General features: G+C 40.0%; 1 protein-coding gene across 1 annotated transcript in view; it reads left to right on the top strand.

The window, feature by feature from the left end:
* The first annotated feature begins 233 nt into the window (after nucleotides 1-233).
* The window catches only part of FOXO1 (forkhead box O1), a 115,947-nt gene continuing 93,729 nt past the window's right edge, over nucleotides 234-22,451 (top strand). The window contains exon 1 of the mRNA XM_072610442.1: nucleotides 234-1,291. Coding sequence (XP_072466543.1) covers nucleotides 638-1,291 — 654 coding nt within the window. The 5' untranslated portion in view covers nucleotides 234-637. The remainder of the gene's footprint in view (nucleotides 1,292-22,451) is intronic.

Genomic DNA, 22,451 nt, shown 5'->3' with positions numbered 1-22,451 from the left:
AGGCGTTTGCCGAGCAGCGCGCGCGCTCCCATTGGCTGCGGCGCAGCAGCCACTCAGCCGGGGGGGCGGGAGCTCGCCGGGACTCCGCCCCGCGGCTGGGTGGTGGTAGTAGATCCCGTAAGTCTGGTGTGGGCCGGCGAGTTGCTGCTGCTCCCTCAGCCAGCCGCCGCCACATTCAACAGGCAGCAGGAGCCCGAGCAGCAGCCGCAGCGGCCGCCTCCGCTGACCCGCGCGAGCCGTGGAGGCACGGCCGCGGCCCCCGCCCAGCCGCCGCCGTCCGCGCTCGCCCGCTGGACGCCTCGGCGGCGGATTCTGCCCCTTTTTAGCTCCGGGCCGAATCGAACCTGCTGTCCGGCGGCCACTGCCACTGCCATTGCCACTGCGGCCGCCGGAGCCGCGGCAGCAGCAGCTCGGGGGAAGCGCAGGCATTAATTCATAAGCCCACGAAGTTAAGTTCTGGTTTCTCTCCCCCTGCCCAGCTCCCCTGCTTCTCTCTACGCCCCCCTTCCCACCCCCGCTTTCCCCTCCCCCACCCCCAGCCCAGCATTTAACTCCGGAGAAGTCCCCTCCCCCACCCCTTCCTCTGGTTTCTCTCCTTTTCGCTCTCTTGTGGCCGGGGGGAGGGGAGGGGGTCACCATGGCCGAAGCGCCTCAGGTGGTGGAGATCGACCCGGACTTCGAGCCTCTGCCGCGGCCTCGGTCGTGCACTTGGCCCCTTCCCAGACCGGAGTTTAACCAGTCGACTTCGGCCACCTCCAGTCCGGCCCCCTCCGGCGGCGGCGGGGCAGGGAATCCCGGGGATGCCGCGTCCGCCGCCTCGGCCGCTGTCAGCTCGGACTTCATCAGCAATCTGAGCCTTCTGGAGGAGAGCGAGGACTTCGAGCAGCCCTCGGGTCCCGTGGCGGCGGCGGCCGCGGCCGTGGCTGCTGCTGCGGCGGCGGCGGCGGCAGCGGCGGCGGCGGCGGCCGCGGGAGGACTCTGTGCGGACTTCCAGTGTCCGGAGACCACCTGCCTGCAGCAGCAGCAGCAGCAGCAGCCGCAGCCCGGGCCCCTCCAGCAGCACCCCCCCGTGCCCCCGGCCTCGGCGGGGCCCCTGGCCGGCCAGCCCCGCAAGAGCAGCTCGTCCCGCCGCAACGCCTGGGGCAACTTGTCCTACGCCGACCTGATCACCAAGGCCATCGAGAGCTCCGCCGAGAAGCGGCTCACCCTGTCCCAGATCTACGAGTGGATGGTGAAGAGCGTCCCCTACTTCAAGGATAAGGGGGACAGCAACAGCTCTGCCGGCTGGAAGGTGAGGCCGTCCGAGCCCGCACCCCTGGAGTGGGGGGGAGGGTGCCCAAGGGAAGCCACGAGGGTGATGCGGTGGTGCGCGGTGGTCACCACCAGCTCCGGGATGTGGGAAGAAGGAGGAGGCTACGGGGAGCTAGGCGTGCGGGTTTGTACCCACGAGGAGGGGCAGCTGTAGAGCTAGCTGCCCCCCACCAGTGTCCGGTCCTTGTTTGCAGGGAACTCTATAGTAGTGTACGTATAGGGCTAACTCTGAGATTTGCAGGAAGTGTGTGTCTGTGCGTGTCTGTGAGTGTGTGTTTTGGCTGGGGGGGCTCTTTCAAGTGGATCCTTTGGGAATAAAGACGGGTACATATGCAGTGATGATACATGTGGAGTGGATGCTGGGGTCGGGACCAGGAAAGCGAGAGAAGGCTTGACGCAGCAGGCCCATTTCCTTGTCATCCGATCTTAGACTCAGACCTGGAAGGGACCTAGAGGTCATTTAGTCCAACTCCTTCGTTTTACTGACTAGGAAACTCAAAGTCGAGCAGATATTAAAGGGAAAGAGCCGGGAGTTGAACCCACGTCCTCCAAGTCCAAATTCAACGATTCCTTCTTTAATATTGTTAGGGAAGTGCAGGGGGAGGGTCTGGAAGCCCCGGGAGTCTCTGCAGTGTGTAATCCATAAATTGGTGCGGAGCCGTGATGCCATTTCCCCTGAAACCTAGAGGGGCAGCAAAACAGGGGTGATGTGACAGAGAGAGTAGTGTAGGGTGAGTGTATGTGTATGTATAGGTGCGTGCGCTGGACTTCGGGGAGTGTGGAACAGGCAGGTGGAGGAAAAGAAGCTTGAGGAAGCTGTTTTGGTCCGGGCCTTATAGTTTTCTTGGAAGACCCAGGACTCGTTTTGTTTTGATTTATCAGAAGTGACCCCGGGTTCAGGGGGCTGGGCACCAGCTAAAAGAACCCGGGATAGCTCATCCGACACGTGCAAAGGGGCGGCCACAGCTGGCGGGGTTTACGGGCGCTGAGCTGCTTTAGCTGAGTTAAAGTTCAAGTGTGACACTTTGGAGGGGGTGGGGTGAGAGGGAGGGGACCTCAGGGGTGGTTGCCTGGAGAGGGACTGAGCTAAGAAAGCCAGCATTTTTAAAGGGCCAGTTCCTTTTCCCGAGATCTGACAAACCCTTTTGGGTTATAAATGCAATCTCCGGGCCTGTGATTGCGTTGGTAGGAAAAGATGGAAGCGCTTCCCGACTTAGGCTGGCCTCATGTATAAATCTTCTAATTAAGAACTGAGGTTTTAATTTAATTCACCTTGGGCCATACATCATTGAAGTACGGTGTCAGGGACCTTTCTGTTACAGGACAGTGTGGGGACCAGGTAGAAATAAATTGAGTAGCATGAAAGAATGCTCTGAAGTTTTCCTTAAAAGAGGATTGGGTGTAACAGTGTTTTAGACCATTCTGTCCTTTAGACTCAATATGGGACTTATTCACTTACTGCATCAGGCTTCTGAGATAAGCGGTAGCAACTTTTGAGGAAGCAGAAACCTGGGAGGACCATCCCTCAGTGGTCCTGCCGGTCCTTTCTTCACAGCCAGTTCTAATGGTATCATAAGGGTTGAAAACCATAGCAGTTGTTCACTAGTGTGACCAAAAGTCTTTCTCTTGAGTCTCCTTCCCTCCCCCCCTCCCCCATTTTGAGGTTCACAGCATAACCAGAGCTGAGACTTGTTGGGCAATTGTTATAACAAAGTTGTTTTACATAAAGGTCATACACGTAGTTAATTAACGTGTGACCAAAAGGTCGAACTACTTAACATTATTTGGAAGCTCTTCCTCAAGTAACTCGTTTTGTTTCCTTAACAATTTTCATTGTGTTGGATTTGAAAATAATCACATGCCTTAAACGCTACTTTAAGGTGTGTTCTGTATCATTTTACCACCTCATATATAACCCTTCCTTTCATGAGAAAGTTATGAAAGGCGTCTGTTCTTTTACATTAAAATAATCTAGGTTATCCTCAAAAACAATTTGATTTAATAACATTTTTTTGTGTTCATTTAACAATCCTACTTGAATATCATACACTGTGGTCGTTGAGAATATTTGCAATTATTAAAAAGAAACAAAAGCCCATTATGTTGACATTCAAAATACAGTGTGTACTTAATCCACTCTTTTTGGACCTTGAGAATGGCAACAACTTGTTTAAAACTGTTACAGTATCATTCTATAAAGGTAGAGTAGGACTTTATTTGGGATTTAAATTTTCTTAATGTCACAAAGCATTTATTAAAACGAGTATAAAATGTGTATTTTAATCTTTTACTAGAGCTAGAAGATATATAGATGCTTTCATTAAGGAAATCATTTATGAAATATAGGTTTTAAGAAACTGGTTCTTTTGGTTGGTTCAAGATAGGCCATCATTTTCAAATGACTAAACCTTTCAGGTGTCATCAAAGTCAGTTGGTAGAAGTAAGATTACATCTAGTGCATTTTCAGTTTGAGTAAAAGGGTATTTTAGCAGCAGAGAAACAAGTTTTCTCCCTCTCTTTCATAAATGTGTTACTTGTTAAAACCAAGCTTCCCTCAGATCTGAAAGACTCCCCTGTTCTCAAGGTCTATAAAGTGAAGTCATTTTGTTCCCTTTAGATTATAGACTTGCTCCAAAAAAGACAAGCAACTCCAGACTTATTAAGATGCTTTAGAATTGCTGATAATATGTTGGAAATAAATATTTTATATAATTTAATGTTCATCACTGGCATTAATTTGTGTGTCGCTATAATTTCTTGACTTTTGTGCACAAAGCTTCTCCTGAACCCCAAGTTAAATCCCATGTAAATCATTTCCATTAGTTGGAAAGCTGTTAAGTATTATTAATAATGTTGGTGAATAATTATACTTTGACCTCATCACTTGCCAAAATGATGCCACCCATATTTGCAGCAGTTCAAGTAGTGATCATATGTGTGAGAAAGTAGGCATTTTGTGTGTATTAGTTTAGAGACTACTTTTTAACTTACTTTACCCTACCCTACCGCACACAGGATTGGTGGTATAAAGTCACACCTGACATAGAGGCTAATCCTTAATGGATCCTTTAAGCTGAGTACAGTATTTGTAAACAGTGACAACTTTATTTTCCTTCTCACATGTGATTTTAAGAAAGCATTCTAGAATTATTATACTCATGGATGTGAGTTTGAAACAAGAGGTGATGTTGAGAGCTAGGGTGTGTTTTTTTAATGTGTTAAAAAGTTAAAATTAATGCCTTCAGGAAGAATTGCATTTGTTTTGTGATAGATGGACTTTCTGATATTAGGTCTGAAAGCTTTGATGTGTTGATCAAAAAAGCATTTTCCATTTTTATTTATTTGCATTTGAAAATTCACTTTTTGCCACTGAGATTGTGAAGATTGAGCTAATTTAGTAGATCTCAAGTGGAGGAATAGAAGGATGGAACTGCTTGCTACACAGTATACATGCTGTCCCAAAAGTCTCAGTGCAGATGTAAGATGGGACACTATATTTGACTTGTAATGTTAATTCTGATGAGAACGATTTGGATGATTTGAGGAGCTTTCCCTATCTATAGTTTGTGTAGAGATATAATTATTTTTTAACAAAATAAGGAATGAGTTTTGCAGTATTAATCAACCTTCAAAAATTTTTGTCTTCATTTCGGTTGGGAGGCCAGGATAATGCATCCTGACATTTGCCTGAGTTTGGAAATTCATTTGATGGGACTCTGGAGTGATAAATGTGTTGGGTTGTTGTAGGCAACAGGGAATTCAATATGAATGAATGGATTGAAAATTATGTACGTAGTGAACTAGTTCAAGCCATTATATTTTCCATGCGTGTAGTTGTGCCAACTTCTTATCAAGAAATGTGATTTGATTTCAGTGATGCTTAGAATTTTTAACAGATCCTTTTTAAAAAATAAAACTTTGGGACAATAAATATATAGCACAATTTCTCTTTCAATAGCACTTCAAAAAATTGAGACCCATTGTATAGCTATTAGGAACTAATGTTTCTTTGGTGGCTGTATAATAGGATTAAGCATTGATGGACTTTGACTTAGCTCTGTATTTAAGATTAGGGTATAGAAAATTCCAGGGGTTTGGTTGGGGGTGAGAGAGGTTGACTAAGCAGTGGTGGGGTCTATAGATCCTATTATAGTAAGTTGAGAGCTTTGTAATTCTTTTTGTATCCTTATGGTTTCCTTATTCCTGCCTAACTGTAAGCTCTGCCAAATGTTAAATTACCCTAGAATGCAGCCAGGCATCTGCCCACTGATTTGTTGGTCCATCTGTAGTTTTAGCACTTTCAGAGTGAAATATGCAGCAGGAAAAGGTCTGCATGTTTCTGGAAACTGCCTAGAAACTTGCATCATGGTAATTTTCCTGGCCTACTTTTTGGAGAGTACCCTATGATTTTATAGTGTCAAGGATGGTTTTAATTTGTTTCAGTGCAACAAACAGTTGTTGGATATATGTATTATACTGTGTTTGGTGGTATGAATGAATAGACCTTTAAGGAGTTTATATTAGGGTACAGGAGACATGTGCACAAATAACTCTTAAAACAATTTATAGAGAAAGTCCACGAGGGAAATGTAAACAGTGCACAGAAATTACGTGTGTATGTGTGTGTGTGTGTGTGTCTGTCTGTCTGTCTGCGTAAAATCAAGAAAGGCTTCTTGGAGGAGGTAGCCTTTGATCAGGACTTTACCTTGAATGGGTCTGATTTTGACCAAGATTGGACGGTGGTATCCCTCCCAGAGGGGTTTGCAGGTGGGAAAGCGCAGGCAATGTGGAGATCTAGTTTGGTATATTGGATGTTTTCCAGGGCACACACTGGTGTTGGGGCTGACAGTCACGATATAGTGGAGGATCAGGAAATTCCTGCCATGGTAATCGGGCTGAGATGCTGATCATGTTGTTTTCTGCTTTACCAAAGCAACCTGCAGGGACTTGACTGCACCACCAGAGGGACCTCCTTTAGATCTTATGGACTGCTTTCATCCAAAATCCATCAGTTCAGCAGCCTTTCTCCTTTCTCTTGTTGCTGTCCCTAGGCAAGGATAAGGGAAGAAGAAAATGAGAAAATTCTTTCTCTATCTTTCTTCCTTCCTTCCTTCCTTCCTCTCTTCCTCCCTCCCTTCTTTTCTTCCCTTTTTAAAGGATCAAAGGCAATTGTAGGACCAACAGATTCTCTTGGGGATACTTGATAAGGGAAAAAAACACCAGTCTTACTGGAAACAGTACTACTGTTAGGGTTCCTTATTCCACTACTTTACAATCTGTGTAACTAACCCATAAGCAAGTTATTTCACCTTCTTATGTGCCTCAGTTTTCTCATCTATAAAACAGGGATCATATACATTTGTTATTGCATAGCTTTGATGTAAGGAAAGGACTTTAAATAAGCCCTAAAGCTCTATAAAAATGATTTATTATTTTTTATGTTTCCTCCCTTCAAGTTCAACCTTCAACTTTCTTGAACAGTCTGACAGTTTTCAGTGGCAGATAGCTCCTTGCAGATAAATATTACTTTATTTTCAGAAGCCTTTTCTCCTAAGAAACTGCCAGTGTTGGATTCTTTTAGCAGCTTTTATAATTTATTCAATGTAGGAGTCAGGGGTAGCAAGGACAGTTAAGCTTTGAGCTGTTCATTTGTGGATAAAAGGAAAAGCTCTAGTATTTTACTTTTAGCAGTTTCAGAATGCTTTTCTCCTCAGGAACTCAGAAGGTGGGATTTGCTTAGTTTATCGAACATTGTAGGAGGAAGTAGCAGCAAGGATAATCAAGCTTTAAACCATTCGTTTGTGAATAATAGAAAAAGATCTACTGTTGCTTTACATTATATTCAGAGTGCTTTTCTCCTGAGGAACTCAAAATGCTGAATTCTCTTAGCAGTCCTTGTCATTTCTCCAGTGTAGGGGGCAGAGGTGGTAAGGATGGTCAAGCTTTGGCTCATTGTTATCTTCATGTGGACTCTTTCTTTGTGGTTAATTGTGATACGCTCCTGGTTGTACATTCTAGGCTGACTTAACAGCTGCCACCAGAATACCTCCTTCGTGGTCAGGGAATGTTTAGGATTAAATCACCTCTACTGGCAATACCAATCTTCTCTGTCATGGCTTGTAAAGCCATAGTATTTGGATCTGGAAGTTACTTTAAAGATCATGTCTAGTCCAACCTTCTCATTTTACAAATTAGGAAAGTGAAAGCCAAGGTAGTTAAGTGACTTGTTTAAGGTCACACGGAGATTACAGCTCTGGTCTCCTGGCTCCAAATCTTGTGCTCTTTCCATTATAATAGGCATATTTAGAAGATTGGAGATGTTGAATCAAGTACCTTAAAATCTGGAGTCAGATTTACCAATAGTCAATACCCACTACCCATTAGGGATTTTCTTTGTTTTTTTTTTTTTAAATTATTAATTTATTTGTTTTCAGTTTTCTACAATCACTTCCATAAGTCTTAGATTTTCTCTCCATTCCTCCCCTTTCCCTTCCCAAGATGGTGTGCAGTCTTGTATGGGTTCTACAAATACATTGTTACATTAGTCATGTTGCATCCATTAGGGATTTTCAATTTCCCAGACATTCAAATGCTCTAGCTTTTCTGTCCTCCATTTTTTCATAGCAACAATGTTAAGTTTCCAGGTTGGCATGCAAACACTTAGCTTGTAATGTACTTGAAATGTAGTATTCTAGAACCTAAGCATGACATTAAACAATGTTTCTGTGGGAAAGTGTTCATAATTCTAACTTGGGAAACTAGGAACACATCAAATGTCAGCTATTCCCTGAATTGAATCAAATTTCCCTTGTGATGGCTTACTCCTCCCTTGCCTCAGCAGTGCTTTCTGGGATGTGGAGCACTTGCTAGGGAAAGGGGATGAGGGCTGTCTTGGGTCTGAACCACTGGTGGTAACTCTGGAGTTAAAGGCCTTAGATGAGATGAGGCCAGGGTTTTGGAGGAGTGAGGGACAGGGAGAAGAGCTTCACAGTTTGGACAGTGAGGAGCTGTGAAGGACCAGGTCTTCCTGCTGGGTAAACCTGTGGAGACATGGCCTGATACTGAACTGATCGATCCTTAGCATTAGGGATTTCTATTACTATTGCTTATTGTTTTTAAGGAGGATTTGCTTCCTTCCCTGGATCGCTGCAGTAACAACAAAAAAAGCACCATTACGTGTAGCTTGTCTAAACTCTAGTGTCCTGGAAGGAAGCTTCTTTTCAAGTTTTTTTCTAAGACTTTTTGCTAGTACCTGGGTACAATAAAGATACTAAGAGGTTCAGTCTAATTTCTAAGCTTCCCCTACTCTCCTTCTCTTCCCCCCTCCCCTTTAGACATATAGCTAGGGTTCTTAACCTAGGATTCAAGGATGTATAAACCTTTGAATTTAGATGAGGAAAAAAATTATATCTCTATTTCCACCAACCTCTAATTGAAGTTTAGCCTTTCTTATGAATGTAGGCAAAAAATCATTATTCTGAGAAAGAGTCTTTTGGCTTCATTAGATTGCCAGGAAAGGATAAGAAACCTTGCTATAGAGAAGGACAGGGTTAGATTCATCTCTACTTCAGAGGAAAGCCCAGGTATAGGCTAGCCTTACAGGACAAGGAGCTTAAGGGGGTGTGTGTGTGGGTGTGTGTGGGTGTTAATTTAAAATTAGTAGTGCATAATTAATCCACAAATTAATCCATAGTGTTGATTTTACTTGTGCCCAGCCTCCTATTGTAAAGGCTTTTGAGAGAATACAGGATTTTCAGTTTCTTCTAAGAAAGATACTCTGGATATAGGTGTTTTTTTGGGGGTTGAGCAGGGTTTAGGACAGGTGTTCTGTGAATTTTGGATTCAGTCAGAGGGTTGCATTTAAGGACCATGTGTGGCCTTAGGGCCGCAGGTTTCCCACCCCTGGTTTAGGATCTGCTAAGGAACTGATGCTGGAGCTCAGGAATCAGACTGAAGGGAGTAGACTTAGAGATTTACCTTTACCTCTCTTCTCTTTCCTCTTCCAACCACTAAAGACCCCATCCTGGACCCTGGACCAAGGTAAGTAATAGGATTTGAGTGTAGATTATAGGTGAGGAGCTGAGGCAGCAGTGAGGTATGCAGGGTGGCCAATCCAAGGATGCTACGTTCCTGGGTGGCCATCAATAAGCTATTTGGCTGAAGAAAATTCCTGGCTGGCCACTTACAAGGAAGGAATGTACATAAATTGTATATACATAAATTAAGGCCTGCCTATAATTAAGAATTGAAATCTGTTACCAAAAATATCACATACCAGTGTTTCTTGTTTTCATCATGTTCATTTAGTAAATTTTCACTTAACATTTCAAAAATTAGAAATATTCAACAGGTGTTCTCTGTTTCAAGCATTTTATTACTCAGAAAAATCATGAGGGTGTCTGAGAGTCAGAATTTGTGATGGTGATAGGGAGTTTAATACTTAATCCTCTGGTTTGACTTTGAGCCTTTCTACTGAAATTATACCCTAGAAGGCACTAGTCTTCTCGAGCTAATACTCCTGTGATCCCTTCTTGGATTCTCTGCAGGATTTGCCACTGTTAACCATCTTTTTATTCTTAAAGTAGCCCCTCAGTGTTATGCCACCATCCAGGTTTTCTTTCATGTATTTCTGGGCCTCTTTTCTTCCTTTTATCATTTAACAGTGTTCATTCCCTGGGACTCTATTGCTTGGCTCTTTTTTTTTTTCTTTTTCTAAATTTTCCTTCTTCAAAAAATTCATTCTTTCTAATGACTTTGATTATCTCCTCTATACAGATAAATCCCAAATCTCTCTCTCTCACTTCTCAGTCCTGCTTTAGTTTTACATTAGGATGTTATGTGTAAATAGATGCATCACATAGTAGTAGTGGTGGTTAAAGCTGGCGTTGAAGCCAACAAGACCTCAGTTCAGTTACTATCTCTTGACATATACTGGCTTTGTCACCCAGCTTAAGTCATTTGACGTCTTAGAACATTAGGCAAGTCTCTAAGACCTTAAGTTGCAGAAAAGGTGCAGACTTACATTGGTAGAGGTAGTTACCTCAGCTGAGAGTTCCCTGTATTAATGAAATTACAGTTCTGGGCCTTATCCCTGTCCTTCTCTTCTGGTTTTACCTTGGAATTCACCTTTCAAAACTGGCTCCAATTCCCAACTTCCCCATTTCTGTCAGTGTTCCCCATCATCTTCCAGTCACGTTGGAGACATAACCATGTGATAAATATTTATTCTTTGGAATTGACTTCAATTTCTTCTTTTCTCCTCACTATGTTCAAGAGATCTGATTCTGCTGATTCTTCGTTCATAATGTTTCTTTTATCCATTTTCCATTATCATCACTGTAGCCTCAGTTTCCCCTAGTTATACCATGCTCATCTTTTCCTTCCCCCACCTCTTGTCTCTCTGCTTCTTTTTAGTAATCTCCTCTTCCTCTATTCCTCATTGCCCAACTCAAGACCCCTCATGATGCCAGTTCACAATGATCTCTCTCTTATTTGAAGTCCTACAGACCCTTTTATTTGGGGCCTGTCATCTTACAGTTTATTTTAACTTCTCACGTATACATGTCTTGTCTTAGCTAGATTGCAAGTATTTTGAAGGCAGGAATAGTGCTGAGCATTGTAGAAGAAAATCTCTACCGTAGGAGTCAGGAGACCTACCTGTTGGTCTTGGTTCTCCCATTTAGTAGGTGGTATGATGGATAAAGTGCTGGGTCTGGTGTCAGGAAGACCTGAGTTCAAATCTGGCCTTGGACACTTCCAAGCTGTGTGACCCTGGGCAAGTCACTTAATCCTATTTGCCTTGGTTCCTCATCTGTAAAATGAGCTGGAGAAGGAAATGGCAGACCACTCCAGTGTCTTTGCCAGGAAAATCCCAAAGGGGGGTCACGAAGAGTTGGACATGACTGAAAAACGACTGAAGCACAACAACATTATGTAATCATAGGCATGTCACCTCAGTTTTCTGAACCTTAATTTCCTCACTGGTAAAATGAAGATAATAATGTTTACCCTACCTGCCTCATGGAGTTGTTATGAGGAAAAGCTCTTTGTAAACTCTCAAACTGTATGTACAAAAACATTTGTTGTCAGCGGGATACCATGCTGAAATGTGCCTGGATAATGTCTTTTATGGGGAAGAAGTTAAAGTGAACAGTGTTTTTAAAGTCACCAGGATTAAATTTTGTTAGAATTTACTTGACTAATAAAAATGTCCTACACATATTAAACAGCAGACATAAGCATTTGCTGTGTATAGAGAGCACCCTCCTAGGTTCTGGAGGAAGATGAAAAATTTAAATAAGACCTACTTCTTCTTCTCAAGAAGGTAAAGCAGGAGAATAAGATATATCACCAGAAGTAGCTAGCTATATATTTTAGGCAGTATTTGTTATTTCATGGATGAAGTCTTCTGTACTGCATCGTTTTCTTTCTTTGTAAGACATGTTCAGCCTTAATAGGATTCTTAATTTGAAAATTATTTTAGTAGCAGCCCTAAAAATTTCATCAGAAATGTAATATTTTTCTTCATGTGATTAAAAATGTGCTAAGTTTTATATTCTTTAATTCTTCCATTTCATAAACAAATATTTCTACAAAAACACATTTTTATAATACATCAATGAGAAAATAAGATTTGACACGTATGTTGTCCTTAGTTTTTCAGAAACACATTTATTAAATTAAGAGGTGTTTACAAATGCATCCCAAAGCCAAATATTTCAAAAAACATGTGCTAACTTGATGTGTAGAACTTGATAAAACAGTACAGATTTAATTTATGTTACCTGTAGACTTGTAATCACAAAATTCATTCTTGCTTTGTTAGTTCTAGAATATTGAAGCCAGTATCAGAAACAGTATTTGTACCTGATCCCAGACCAGTGTCTTCCTTTTGTAAAGGATCTTATAAATGTACTTTGCTTTGAAAAGAAAATAAATTCAAAATTTGAATATTAAAAATATTAAAGTAATCATAGGAAAATTATGCTGGGTCAAAAGCATCATTATGAAATAAATCATTATAAACTGACATTTTTATGTGGTTCTGAAGAGCCTTCTATGGTTATTATTAAATGTTACACTTTGTGGTTATTTAGTCTCTTTAGGACAGGAGTTCTTATCCTGGGGTCTATGAACTGTTAACATTTCAATATAATTGGTTGCCTTTGTAATACTATGTATTTTATTATTTTAAAAAATTCCCTGAAAAGGGTTCACCAGACTACCATAGGGGACCACTGCAAAAATTAAGGATCCTTGCTTTAGTAGTCTATACCTTTTAGTGCAGGAATAAGATGCATTAATAGTAAGTTTCAACTAACCAGAAGAAACTAAATTTGAAAGATCTGAACCCAAAGTTGATACCAAATACAAGTGATTACTTGGGGAATAATTGGAGTAGCCATGACTAACTCATCATATACTATAAGACTGCATACAAAGAAAATTCTAGGGTGTGGTTTTTCAGAAGCCACAAACACAGATTCTTAAATAGCGTGGAGCCATTTAGAAGTAACATGGAGTGAAGTGTGTATTATAATTGGTAAGTAAAGCTTTGCTACTGGTATGTTCAATACCTGTAGTAACAGACCATTATTTCATAAAAATAAACCCTCCTGAAAAAAAAATTAAAAATAGGCTGAATAGCTCACTACTTGAGGTTTTTATCAAACGTGTAATTAACTTCTACATGAAGAAAATAGCTTTTGAACCAAAATATCACACCTGCATGACTGTGGTTGATACCAGCTCAGACTAGTCAAGCCAACCAGTAAAGTATGTTCAATCTGAAAGCAACCAATCTTCAATTTTCCCCATTTTTCACGGTTTGTGGATTGCAATTCTAGCTCTGTGGCTCCTCTCCCCCACTCCATTCCTATTTCTTCTTTTGGACAAATTACATTTTTGGGAGAATGTCATATGTGGATATAGGTGTTGCTTAAATGTTGAACGCAGTCTAAGATTACAGTTCAACTGATAACATCAGCTTCTCAGATTTTCCTGTGCTATCCTTAGTGAAAGAAATCACAATCTGGGAGTGAGACTTTTTTCAGTTCCTCTCATTAACCTTCACATTTTGAAATCAATCGGGAAGTTGCGCCATCTTCCTGAGGGAGGGCCCTGTGTGAGCCTAGGTGGATGCGCAGTCAGGCTGCCACTCAGTGTTGCCTCAGGTTCCTTAACTTCTCAGGACTCTCCTGTACTTCATTCAGACCTTCTCAGAGGAGATGCCAAGTCCTTTTCTGCCTCCCAGGATGTCTGAGCACAGCTGGTGTGGCTCACCAGTCTGCACAGGAAGTGGTGATTATCTCTGGCAAGCCCTACCTTTTTGACACATCTCATTTGTTCATGGAAATTCCAATGCTGCCTTCTTCATCAGTATGACTTATTTCTGTACATCTTTAAGTCTTCAGCTTTTTGTTTTTTAAGGAAATCTTACTGTTTCTGACTTGATTTTTTGCTAGATGATGTTTGTCTTAATTACAGTGGTACTAGTTGTAGCTTTAGTTGCAGGTCTGATCCTAATGATATACACAAGACCTTAACAGCTGCAAAGATGCTATTCTGGTTAATCAGATTAGAGAAAATCTGTGATGGGGGAAGAGGGTAGAAGGAAAGTCTTTATTTTTTGTGATTTGACTGTAAATAATTTCTTACATAAACAGAGTTTTCTTTATTGCTGACATATCTGTTAAATAGGTTCTAATTTTGTAATGTTTTTAATGGAATTGAATGTGTAGTAGATATTTGATGAACATCAAGGTTAAAATGCATCCTATCTGCTTTCTCTTTTTAACTTGTTAACCTTGAAGCATATTGTTTCTCTGTTGCTTTTGTGTCATTGAGAACATCACATTGTTGGTTTAATCCACTTGTCCACCTGGGAGCAAAATAACATTTTAGCTATAGCTGAGGGAAACTGAAAAGAGTGATCCCAACCCAGGGATGACAGTGAGAGTACTTTGAGAGACAAACTAGGCAGATGCCCCATAAATGTGAGCTGTTACCATCATTACATTATGAGAAGCTGTGCCCATACAGGTGATGCTTAGGCAACAGGCAGCCTGGTATTGGAGAGGGGAGAGACACTGGACTGAAGAGCACAAGCCCCAGCTTCTGCTCTTGATTCTTCACTGCCTCACTCTGTGACTTTGAGGAAGTCACTTCTTTTCCCCCTCTCTGGGCATCATTTTTCTCATCTGTAAACTTAATAAGAGACTAAAGTTTGTCATTTGTAAGAGCAAGAGGAAATAAAAGTCACCTTATTTGAAATGGAAAAAAAAATCCCAGTGGCATAGTACCTTGCAAAGACATAAGTAGCTTACTCTCATCCCAGGTGGCCTCAATTTTGCCCCTTTTCCTTGTTTTGCCCTCTTTGGGCATACTCTCTCCTAGTTCTCATTTGCATTGGAGGTCCGAGTTGTCAGAGTGGGACTGAGTACTACTCCCTTCAGGAGTCTGTGAGCCCCATGTGATATGCTCCTCTATTAATCAGAATCAGTTCAACTCCATTAGCTTTTAGAAAATGGATTTACTAAGAAGGTATAGCAAGAACAGTGTTTAATAAAAACCATACCTCCCTCCTCCCATGTTAAGGGAACATTTTCTCTTTGTATACCCATTTCCTTGGGGTGAGTGCAGAGGTGGTCAGACACAGTTGCAGAGAACATGTAGGGGTACTTCTGACTCCTAGCTTTTGAGATCTTTTTCTTCCTTCCTAGTATCCTCATGAGCTTCCCTCTAGATGTAGCTTTGCTAGGCTCTGAGAATCCTTGTGATTTTTCCTTTTTTCCCTAAAGCTGCCACTGTCCTAAACACCTCTGGATTTGGAATCAAAGGACCTGGTTCAGATTTTAATTCTATAATTTGCTCTCTGTGTAACCTTGAGGAAGGTACTTCTCTGGGCCTCAGTTTATCTATCTGTAAAATGGGTGTGTGTGTGGGGTAGACTCTTCTTAAAGGAAATGTAGGTCCCCTTTTCATCTCTAAACCTATGATCTTTTGAAAAGGGAAAGAACACAAGTGCTGAAAAGTGCTGAATAATTTGGTAGCTCACTGAGGATGGGTAGTCAAGAGAATGTTGTAGCTCATTCTGCCTCTCTGAAAGAAAGTTCATTTGGATTTCCTTTCACCCAGTTTAAGGAAGCAGTTTAAAGCAGTACTGTATCACATGATTGTGGAACTTTTAAATAGCCCTCCAGTATGACTTTTCAAAGCTTGAAAACAGAATAACTCTGTAACTATTTGGGAATAATCTATGCAAGTAAATGTCAAGAATTTTTGATAATTTGACTACTTAGAAGCAGGGTCAAAGGAAATAATTTGCATATGGTTTAGCTAGAGGCTCATACTTTGGTAGCTTCTTGAGGTAGTTGCATATTTCTGATTTGGTTTGGGTTGTTTTGAAACACTTTAGCCGTTGTTGAATAGCAATAGTATTGTGTACAGGTGTGGTACCCATGTTAGATAACACGAAAATTAACACACATTCAATATCTTTTTGGCAGTCATAATTTTGTGCCAATGATGATATAATGATGTTCTTAGTTTCCTTTAATTTGGTAAAAATCAACAATTTATTATGATTCCACCAATGTGAGTAGGCGATATGATTGTAAGAAGTAGAGCAATCACCGAAGATTTATATGACAAGAATAAAATATATGACTCATATATTTACACATAAATGTTGGCCGGGATTGTACAAAGATACCATTACTTATGGAGTCTGAGTTGAGTGAAGGATTTAGTCAGGAATATCTGGGTTCCAATTCTGCCTCAAATACTTAAAGGCTATGTAACCCTGTGCAAGTCCCTGAACCTTTCGTCATCTGTAATAAAGAGATCTACCTCTTCAGTGGTGCTGTGAGAATCAAATGAGTTAACATATATAGAGCTATTTGCAGGCCTTGAAGTGATAAATTAATGCTACTTATTATCATTAATGATGATGATTATTATCCTGGGACTTTTCTGCACCACTTTGGGTTGTATTTGTGGCGTGGCTGTAGAGTTTATGTGCGATGATTGTGTGTGGTGAAGTATGTTTGCAATTCCTGTCATTCTGTCAAAGATTGATGTCTTTTGTTTTTACATCATCTTTATTTCTGTTTCCCCCCAAAAGAAATCATTCTAAAAAAGAATTAAAAAAGGGGGAAAAGCAACAGCCAACACACTAACTAACCATGACACGGTATATAAAATATTCCATACACAGTCTCTCCTTTCTGTGAAGAAGGAAGAGAGGCACATTTTCTTCGTTCTTACACAGTGTTCAGTTGTGGGTTTTTTGTCCTACGTTGTTGTAGTCATTGTGTATATTGTTTCCCTGGTTTTGCTTACTTCACTCTGAAGCATAATAGAGTGGAAAGAGCACCTGCCCCTTAGTCAGATGACCTGATATTTGTGCCAGTGTGGTCTTGGGCAAATTATTTAACCTACTTGGGTCTCAGTTGCTGAGAAGGGGTTGGACAAGATTGACCTCTGAGGTCCCTTACGGTTCTAAAGCTGTGATGCCAATATAGTTCTTCTCATGTTTCTCTGAATTCTTTCTATTCATTGTTGCTATTGTATAATAATATTTTTATCACATTTATATATCAGTTTGCCTAGCTACTCCTGAATTGTTTCCATGTCTTTGGTGCCATAAAAAGTATGATGAATAGTTTGATGTATATGGGACTTTTCCTTCTTTTACTTTCTTGGGGGCACATACCTAGTAGTGGTTAGGTTAAAGTTGTAAATGTATGGAGATTTCAGTCATTTTTTGAACATAATTCCAAATTTTTTTTCAGAATGATTGGTCCAGTTTATAGTTCCACCATTAGTATAAGAATGAATCTGTTTTTCTACAGCCCTGCTAACACTATTTCCATCTTCAGTCATCTTTGCCAAGTTATTGGATGGGAGGTGAAGCTCCAGTTATCATTTTGACTTATTTTTTTATTATAAGTAATTGAGAACAATTTTCCCTATGGTTGTTAGTAGTCTGCTATTTTTTTGGAGCTGCTCGTTTAAATTCTTTCACCATTTATGAATTGAGGAACCTTATTCCCCTTCATGTCTTGGATGTTTATTTGATACAGTGGTCTTTACTGATCTCCCAGTTGTTACTGCTCTTTAAATTACTTTTACTACTTTGAATTTACTTGCCTGTGTATGTGAGATAGTATGATTTAGTGGAAGGAGCACTATATGTAGAATCAGAGTTCTTGGGTTCAAATCCTGGCTTTCCAGTTAATAGCTGTATGATCATGGACAAATCATTGAATATCTGGGGAACCCAGTCTCCTGATCTGTACAAAGGGGCTTGCACTTCTTTTGATTTAATTAGGATTTATTAAGCAACTACTTCATGCCAGACCTAAAGGGTTTCTGGGATATTAAGGGCTGGGGAATAAGTAAGAAAGGCAAAAGACAGTAGACACTGCCTTTGAGGCGCTTATGGTGTCCCCCATAATGGGGGAGACAGCTTTCCAGCTCTAAGCCTATGTTCCTGTTGTTTGTTGTTGTATCTCCCAAGTAAAATGTGGGATCTATGAAGCCAAGGGCTATTCCATACTGTCTTTGTATTTCTTGTGACTCTTACACCACGTTGATTATTGGGAAGGTGCTGAGGAAGTGTTAGTTGAATTAAAATTGAAGCATTTTTAGGGTGTTCACTTGTCTCATCATGTCGTTGTGTAAAACAGACCATGAGTACTTAGTAAAGTGGGGTTTGTTTTATAAGAACTGTTGTGCTATTTTTAATGGATGATCTTTTGATTTAAGTCCCTTTTTCTAAAATACAGCAAACTAGTATTTGAGACCATCATTTAGAATTCTCCTTTATTCTATACAGGGTTAAAATAACTCCCTTAAATTTTTAGGATATACACAAAATGTAGCAATTTATATATAATTTCTTCAACTCATTATTCACCTTGACAGTTGACATTTATCACCAGACAAAGAGCAATACTGCACTTTTTTAGGTATTGTTTCCAACTCTTTAAGATCTTTTATTTGTATTTTTTGAAGAGCCCAGTTAGGCCCTGTGATGTTAGCTCTTAGTTCCATCAAAAAGCTGTGTTTCCTTTTTCTTTTTTTTAAATTACAGCTGAATTTAGATGAAAAGGAATTATAAAAGCATGACAGCCACCATCTGCAGCAAGTATATTTTGACACCAGATTGGTGCTAATATCATCAAAGCTCATTCATTCATTTATTCAACAAACATTAAGTATCTACTATGCACAAAATGTAGTGCTTGATGAGGGAGAAGGGGAAGGGAAAGGGTGGATACAAAGATATTAACTAAGACAATCTCTGATCTTGTGGAGCCAAATTTAATAAGTAGTTGATCTGATCAAATGAGGAGATGTATATAAAGCTTTTTAAAACTCTTACAGAAATCAGCTATGATTATAATTACAATGATATGATCTCTAACCTTGGGTGTTTGGTTTCATGTAGCCTATTTTTGTCATATTCAAGATGGCGCCATGATCCTCCAATGCCTTGACCTTCTCTTTCCAAGCTAGAGCTCTAATTTTGCTCCCAAATCAAAAGTAAATATTCCAGGAGATCATCTGTTCAGCCTGGTTGAGTTTTAAATTGCTTAATAAGAAGTGGTTTGAATATTAAAGGTTACACTTGATACCAGTGCATTCCTTAAGGTGACTTTGCTCTCTTTGCCATGGGGATGAAAATAGGGTAATTTATAATATAGTGGAAAGAATATAACAGTCAGCGTAGAAACATAGTTGTGATGTAGTTATTCTCATTCTCTGTCCCCTTCCTTATCTCCAAATTTTCTTAAACTACACTTGGATTGATGCAGGTTTGGAATCATTAATGACAATTATTGGAATAAATATGGATAAATTTGAGGACTTCATACTTCCATTTCTAAGAGGCCTTTCGTTAAATGCATACAGTGGTTGGGAAGGGACACTTTGTACCAGTAAAAGTGGTTTCAGTCTTAGGAATTAATGCACACTGAGTATATTCATACAAACAACAAATCCTTAATTTCCTTTGTAGTCAAAATATGCACACAATTGAAAAACGCATTTGAAAGTCATGGTTCCCAGATTAACTGTAACTGCTGCATGCGTTTGTGTAAAACATGAGAAAAGGATAAAACTGTGTTTAGTCATGCAAATGCACGAGTGCTGATTCTCTTAGTCTTGATTGGCTGATTTTGAGGTCTTAAAATGCTGCATTTAAGTTTCTTATTTGCATTTCCATTTGTGTTTCAGACTGCACTTTTCCTAAAAAAAAAAAAAAATGAAAAAATTTTCTGGCCCTTTGGGAATGTATTAGACTTATTATTTTCATAAAGCTCAATTGCGATACTTAACTGCTTAGAAAGCACCTTGGGATTTTGGAATTGAGAAGTGTGGTTTTTTTTACTCTCATTTGTCCTCAGGTTTTTAATTACTGGATGGTTTCTGAGGGCTGCCTTTCAGACTACAATTGTTGAAAAAACTGCATTGACTTTTATCAAGTAAACTTTTCGAATGTATATATACATATGCATATATGTGTGTGTATTCTTCCAAAAACATTTTTAACATAAAATGCCATCATTGACAATGAGTATCAGCAAGCACTGTTAAATTGTTCCATGTAACAGAAACAGTTTACCAAATGCCCCCATGCCATAGTCTCTGAGCTGACTGAGGTGGGTAGAATTTCATTAGCCCATCACTGACAGTTTCAGCTCTGCCAACAGATAAGACTGTAGTGAGTTGTTAGACCACATTTATTGTGCAAATGAGCTTGCATCCTGAAAGAACTGCAGAAATGTTTAGACTTAGCATCATTGAATTTTAATAGCCTCTCTCCCCGATAATGAAGTGAAGTCCTTAGATTTATGAGTACCCATCCTGTCTATAAGTATGTGAATAGTATTTCTGTCCCCCAAACAGAGCTAGCACTGCCAAATGTGAGGCTTGCCCTTTGCTATCCAGCAGGCCCCACCAGGGGATTTGACATCCTTCAATTTGGAATTCCCTGTGATTTTCTTCCTGTGATATCATGGAATTCGAATTTTGGCTCATTCAACCAGTGTTGAAGGAAGACAGGAAAAAGTCAAATTGGAATGGGAGATTAGGATATACAAAGGAGGTTTTAATTCTTGGATTTCTGCTAGATGTGGTCAAACGGGCATGCTTCTTTTCAAAAAGACTTGATTCTCAGAAAGTGTTTAGTGAGTTAAGAAAAAAATCAGTGTTGAAAATATTGTAATGCATTGCTTTAATTCATATTCTTGCATCTGGATTTAAGTATGTGTGTATTTGTACTAGTTTCCTCGGGGGGGGGGGGCTTTTGATTTTTTTTTTGTTTTGTTTTGTTTTTGGTGTGCAAAGCTGGAATAATTTAGTATTTCTTTCAAATCTTTTGGGATGACTTTTCTAGTACTGAGTGCTATATAAAAAATGACTCCCTCTCACCTTTCCTTCTCCACCTCTCCCCTTCCCTCCCTTTCCCCAGGAAAAGAAAAGAAATAAACAAAAGGAGCTGCTGAATTGATGTGTATTTCTATATCACCTGCAGTGTTTGGCTTCTGTTCATGACTGTTGGCCAGTTGTAATAAGCGCCATCATTGATAATTCTCACTGTTTAATTTGTTACAGAATTTGTTTTAAAAACCCAAAATTTGACAAATCAGAAAGTTTGCTTAAACTTTGCTTAAATATTTTAGAAAGAAAACCAGTGGGTTTAAAATAAAGGAAATCAGCCTATTTTGTGGGCTTTTCATTGATTAATTTCTTATTTGGATCTTAAGTCTGATGCTTAGGACAGACCAGTTGTACTTAGAGGGTACAAGAAATTTCTTTAGTTCTCAGGTAGGTAGCAAGTGAACCGCTAAATAAAAAATGCTACAATACAGCCTCAGAAGCTGCTTAAAGTTACAATTTTTATTTAAACAAGTGACTTCTGTTAAAGAGATACTTAAAACATTTTTTTCTCCATTCAAACTCCATACTCTGTTTTCCTCCTGTAATTCCTTTCTTTCCATTCCTTTACTTGAAATAGTTATGATTTGAGCATTATGTATCTCTCCAACCCTGCTGCTTCCCCTCCTCCTCCTCCGGTCTTCAGATTGTAAATTTCTTAAGTGTTATCTTTGCTAGTGAAAGGTTGGGACAGAACGATTAATACAGTGTCCCTAGGCTGATAGTGGTTAATAAAATAAATATGAATCGATTCCATTCACAAATGAAGGATCATTTGTTAACGGAAAGGGTCCTATAGAACAAAATACAGGTGCTAGAGTTTTCTTAGATTTTGCTAACATTTCCATTTGTTTCTGGCTTAAATTGTAGGGAATTGATTGATAATAATGATAAAAAGTTGCTGTGATTTTGATGTGCTTCAGAATGGAGGAATAATTCTAAAATGGCAGTGAGGACTTGGCTGGGATCACTAGGGTGAGATCTTTTTTGGGGGGTAGTGCTTTGGACCTCCTTCACCATACATGTGATTTGGCTGTGTATTGTTTAGTTAAATTCATCTTGCTATTTTGGTCATGAAGCTCAGGAACTGAGTGGTGGTTCTGTAGATAGCAGTTAACTGAATGGGCTGTTGTTTTTTTAAAAAAGAGTATTAATATAATAGAGGATTTAGGATGAAAAACATATACTTTCACACATGCATATTTATGTTGGTCTGTCATAAGCTACACTATCCCCTACTTCTCTATTCCTTATTAATTGTATTAGCTGTTAGTATTTTTATGTTTTTATACTGTTAGATATTGATTTTGGAAATCAAACTAGAGTTAGCAGTGGACAGTGTGTGATGCCAGGGATAAAGTGACAGATTCAGCAAGGCTAAGTTCAGACCCTCCCCCAGATACTACTAGCTTGGTGACCCAGGGAAAATCACTTCACTTCCGAGGCCTGGAGGTTGACTTTGATAACGTCTAATAGACGTCTCTTCCGGCTGTAAATCTGGGATCCCATGACCTCGATAGTCCTCCACATTCTGGGAACACTAGAGCCATCTCTTGAAATAGACAAACGAAGAAAGGCGTTTTACAGAATGAAGTATTATATTTGGAAGTCTGGGTTTTGGTCACAGGTCTTTTTCAAACGAATTAAGTTTTGTAGTAATAGAGTGATGAACGGCAGCGTTTCTTCCAAGAGTG

This window comes from Notamacropus eugenii, chromosome 5 (assembly GCF_028372415.1).
Source record: "Notamacropus eugenii isolate mMacEug1 chromosome 5, mMacEug1.pri_v2, whole genome shotgun sequence".
NCBI lineage: Eukaryota > Metazoa > Chordata > Mammalia > Diprotodontia > Macropodidae > Notamacropus > Notamacropus eugenii.
Note: the sequence above shows the minus strand (reverse complement) of the source record. Positions and strands in the feature narration are given on the sequence as shown.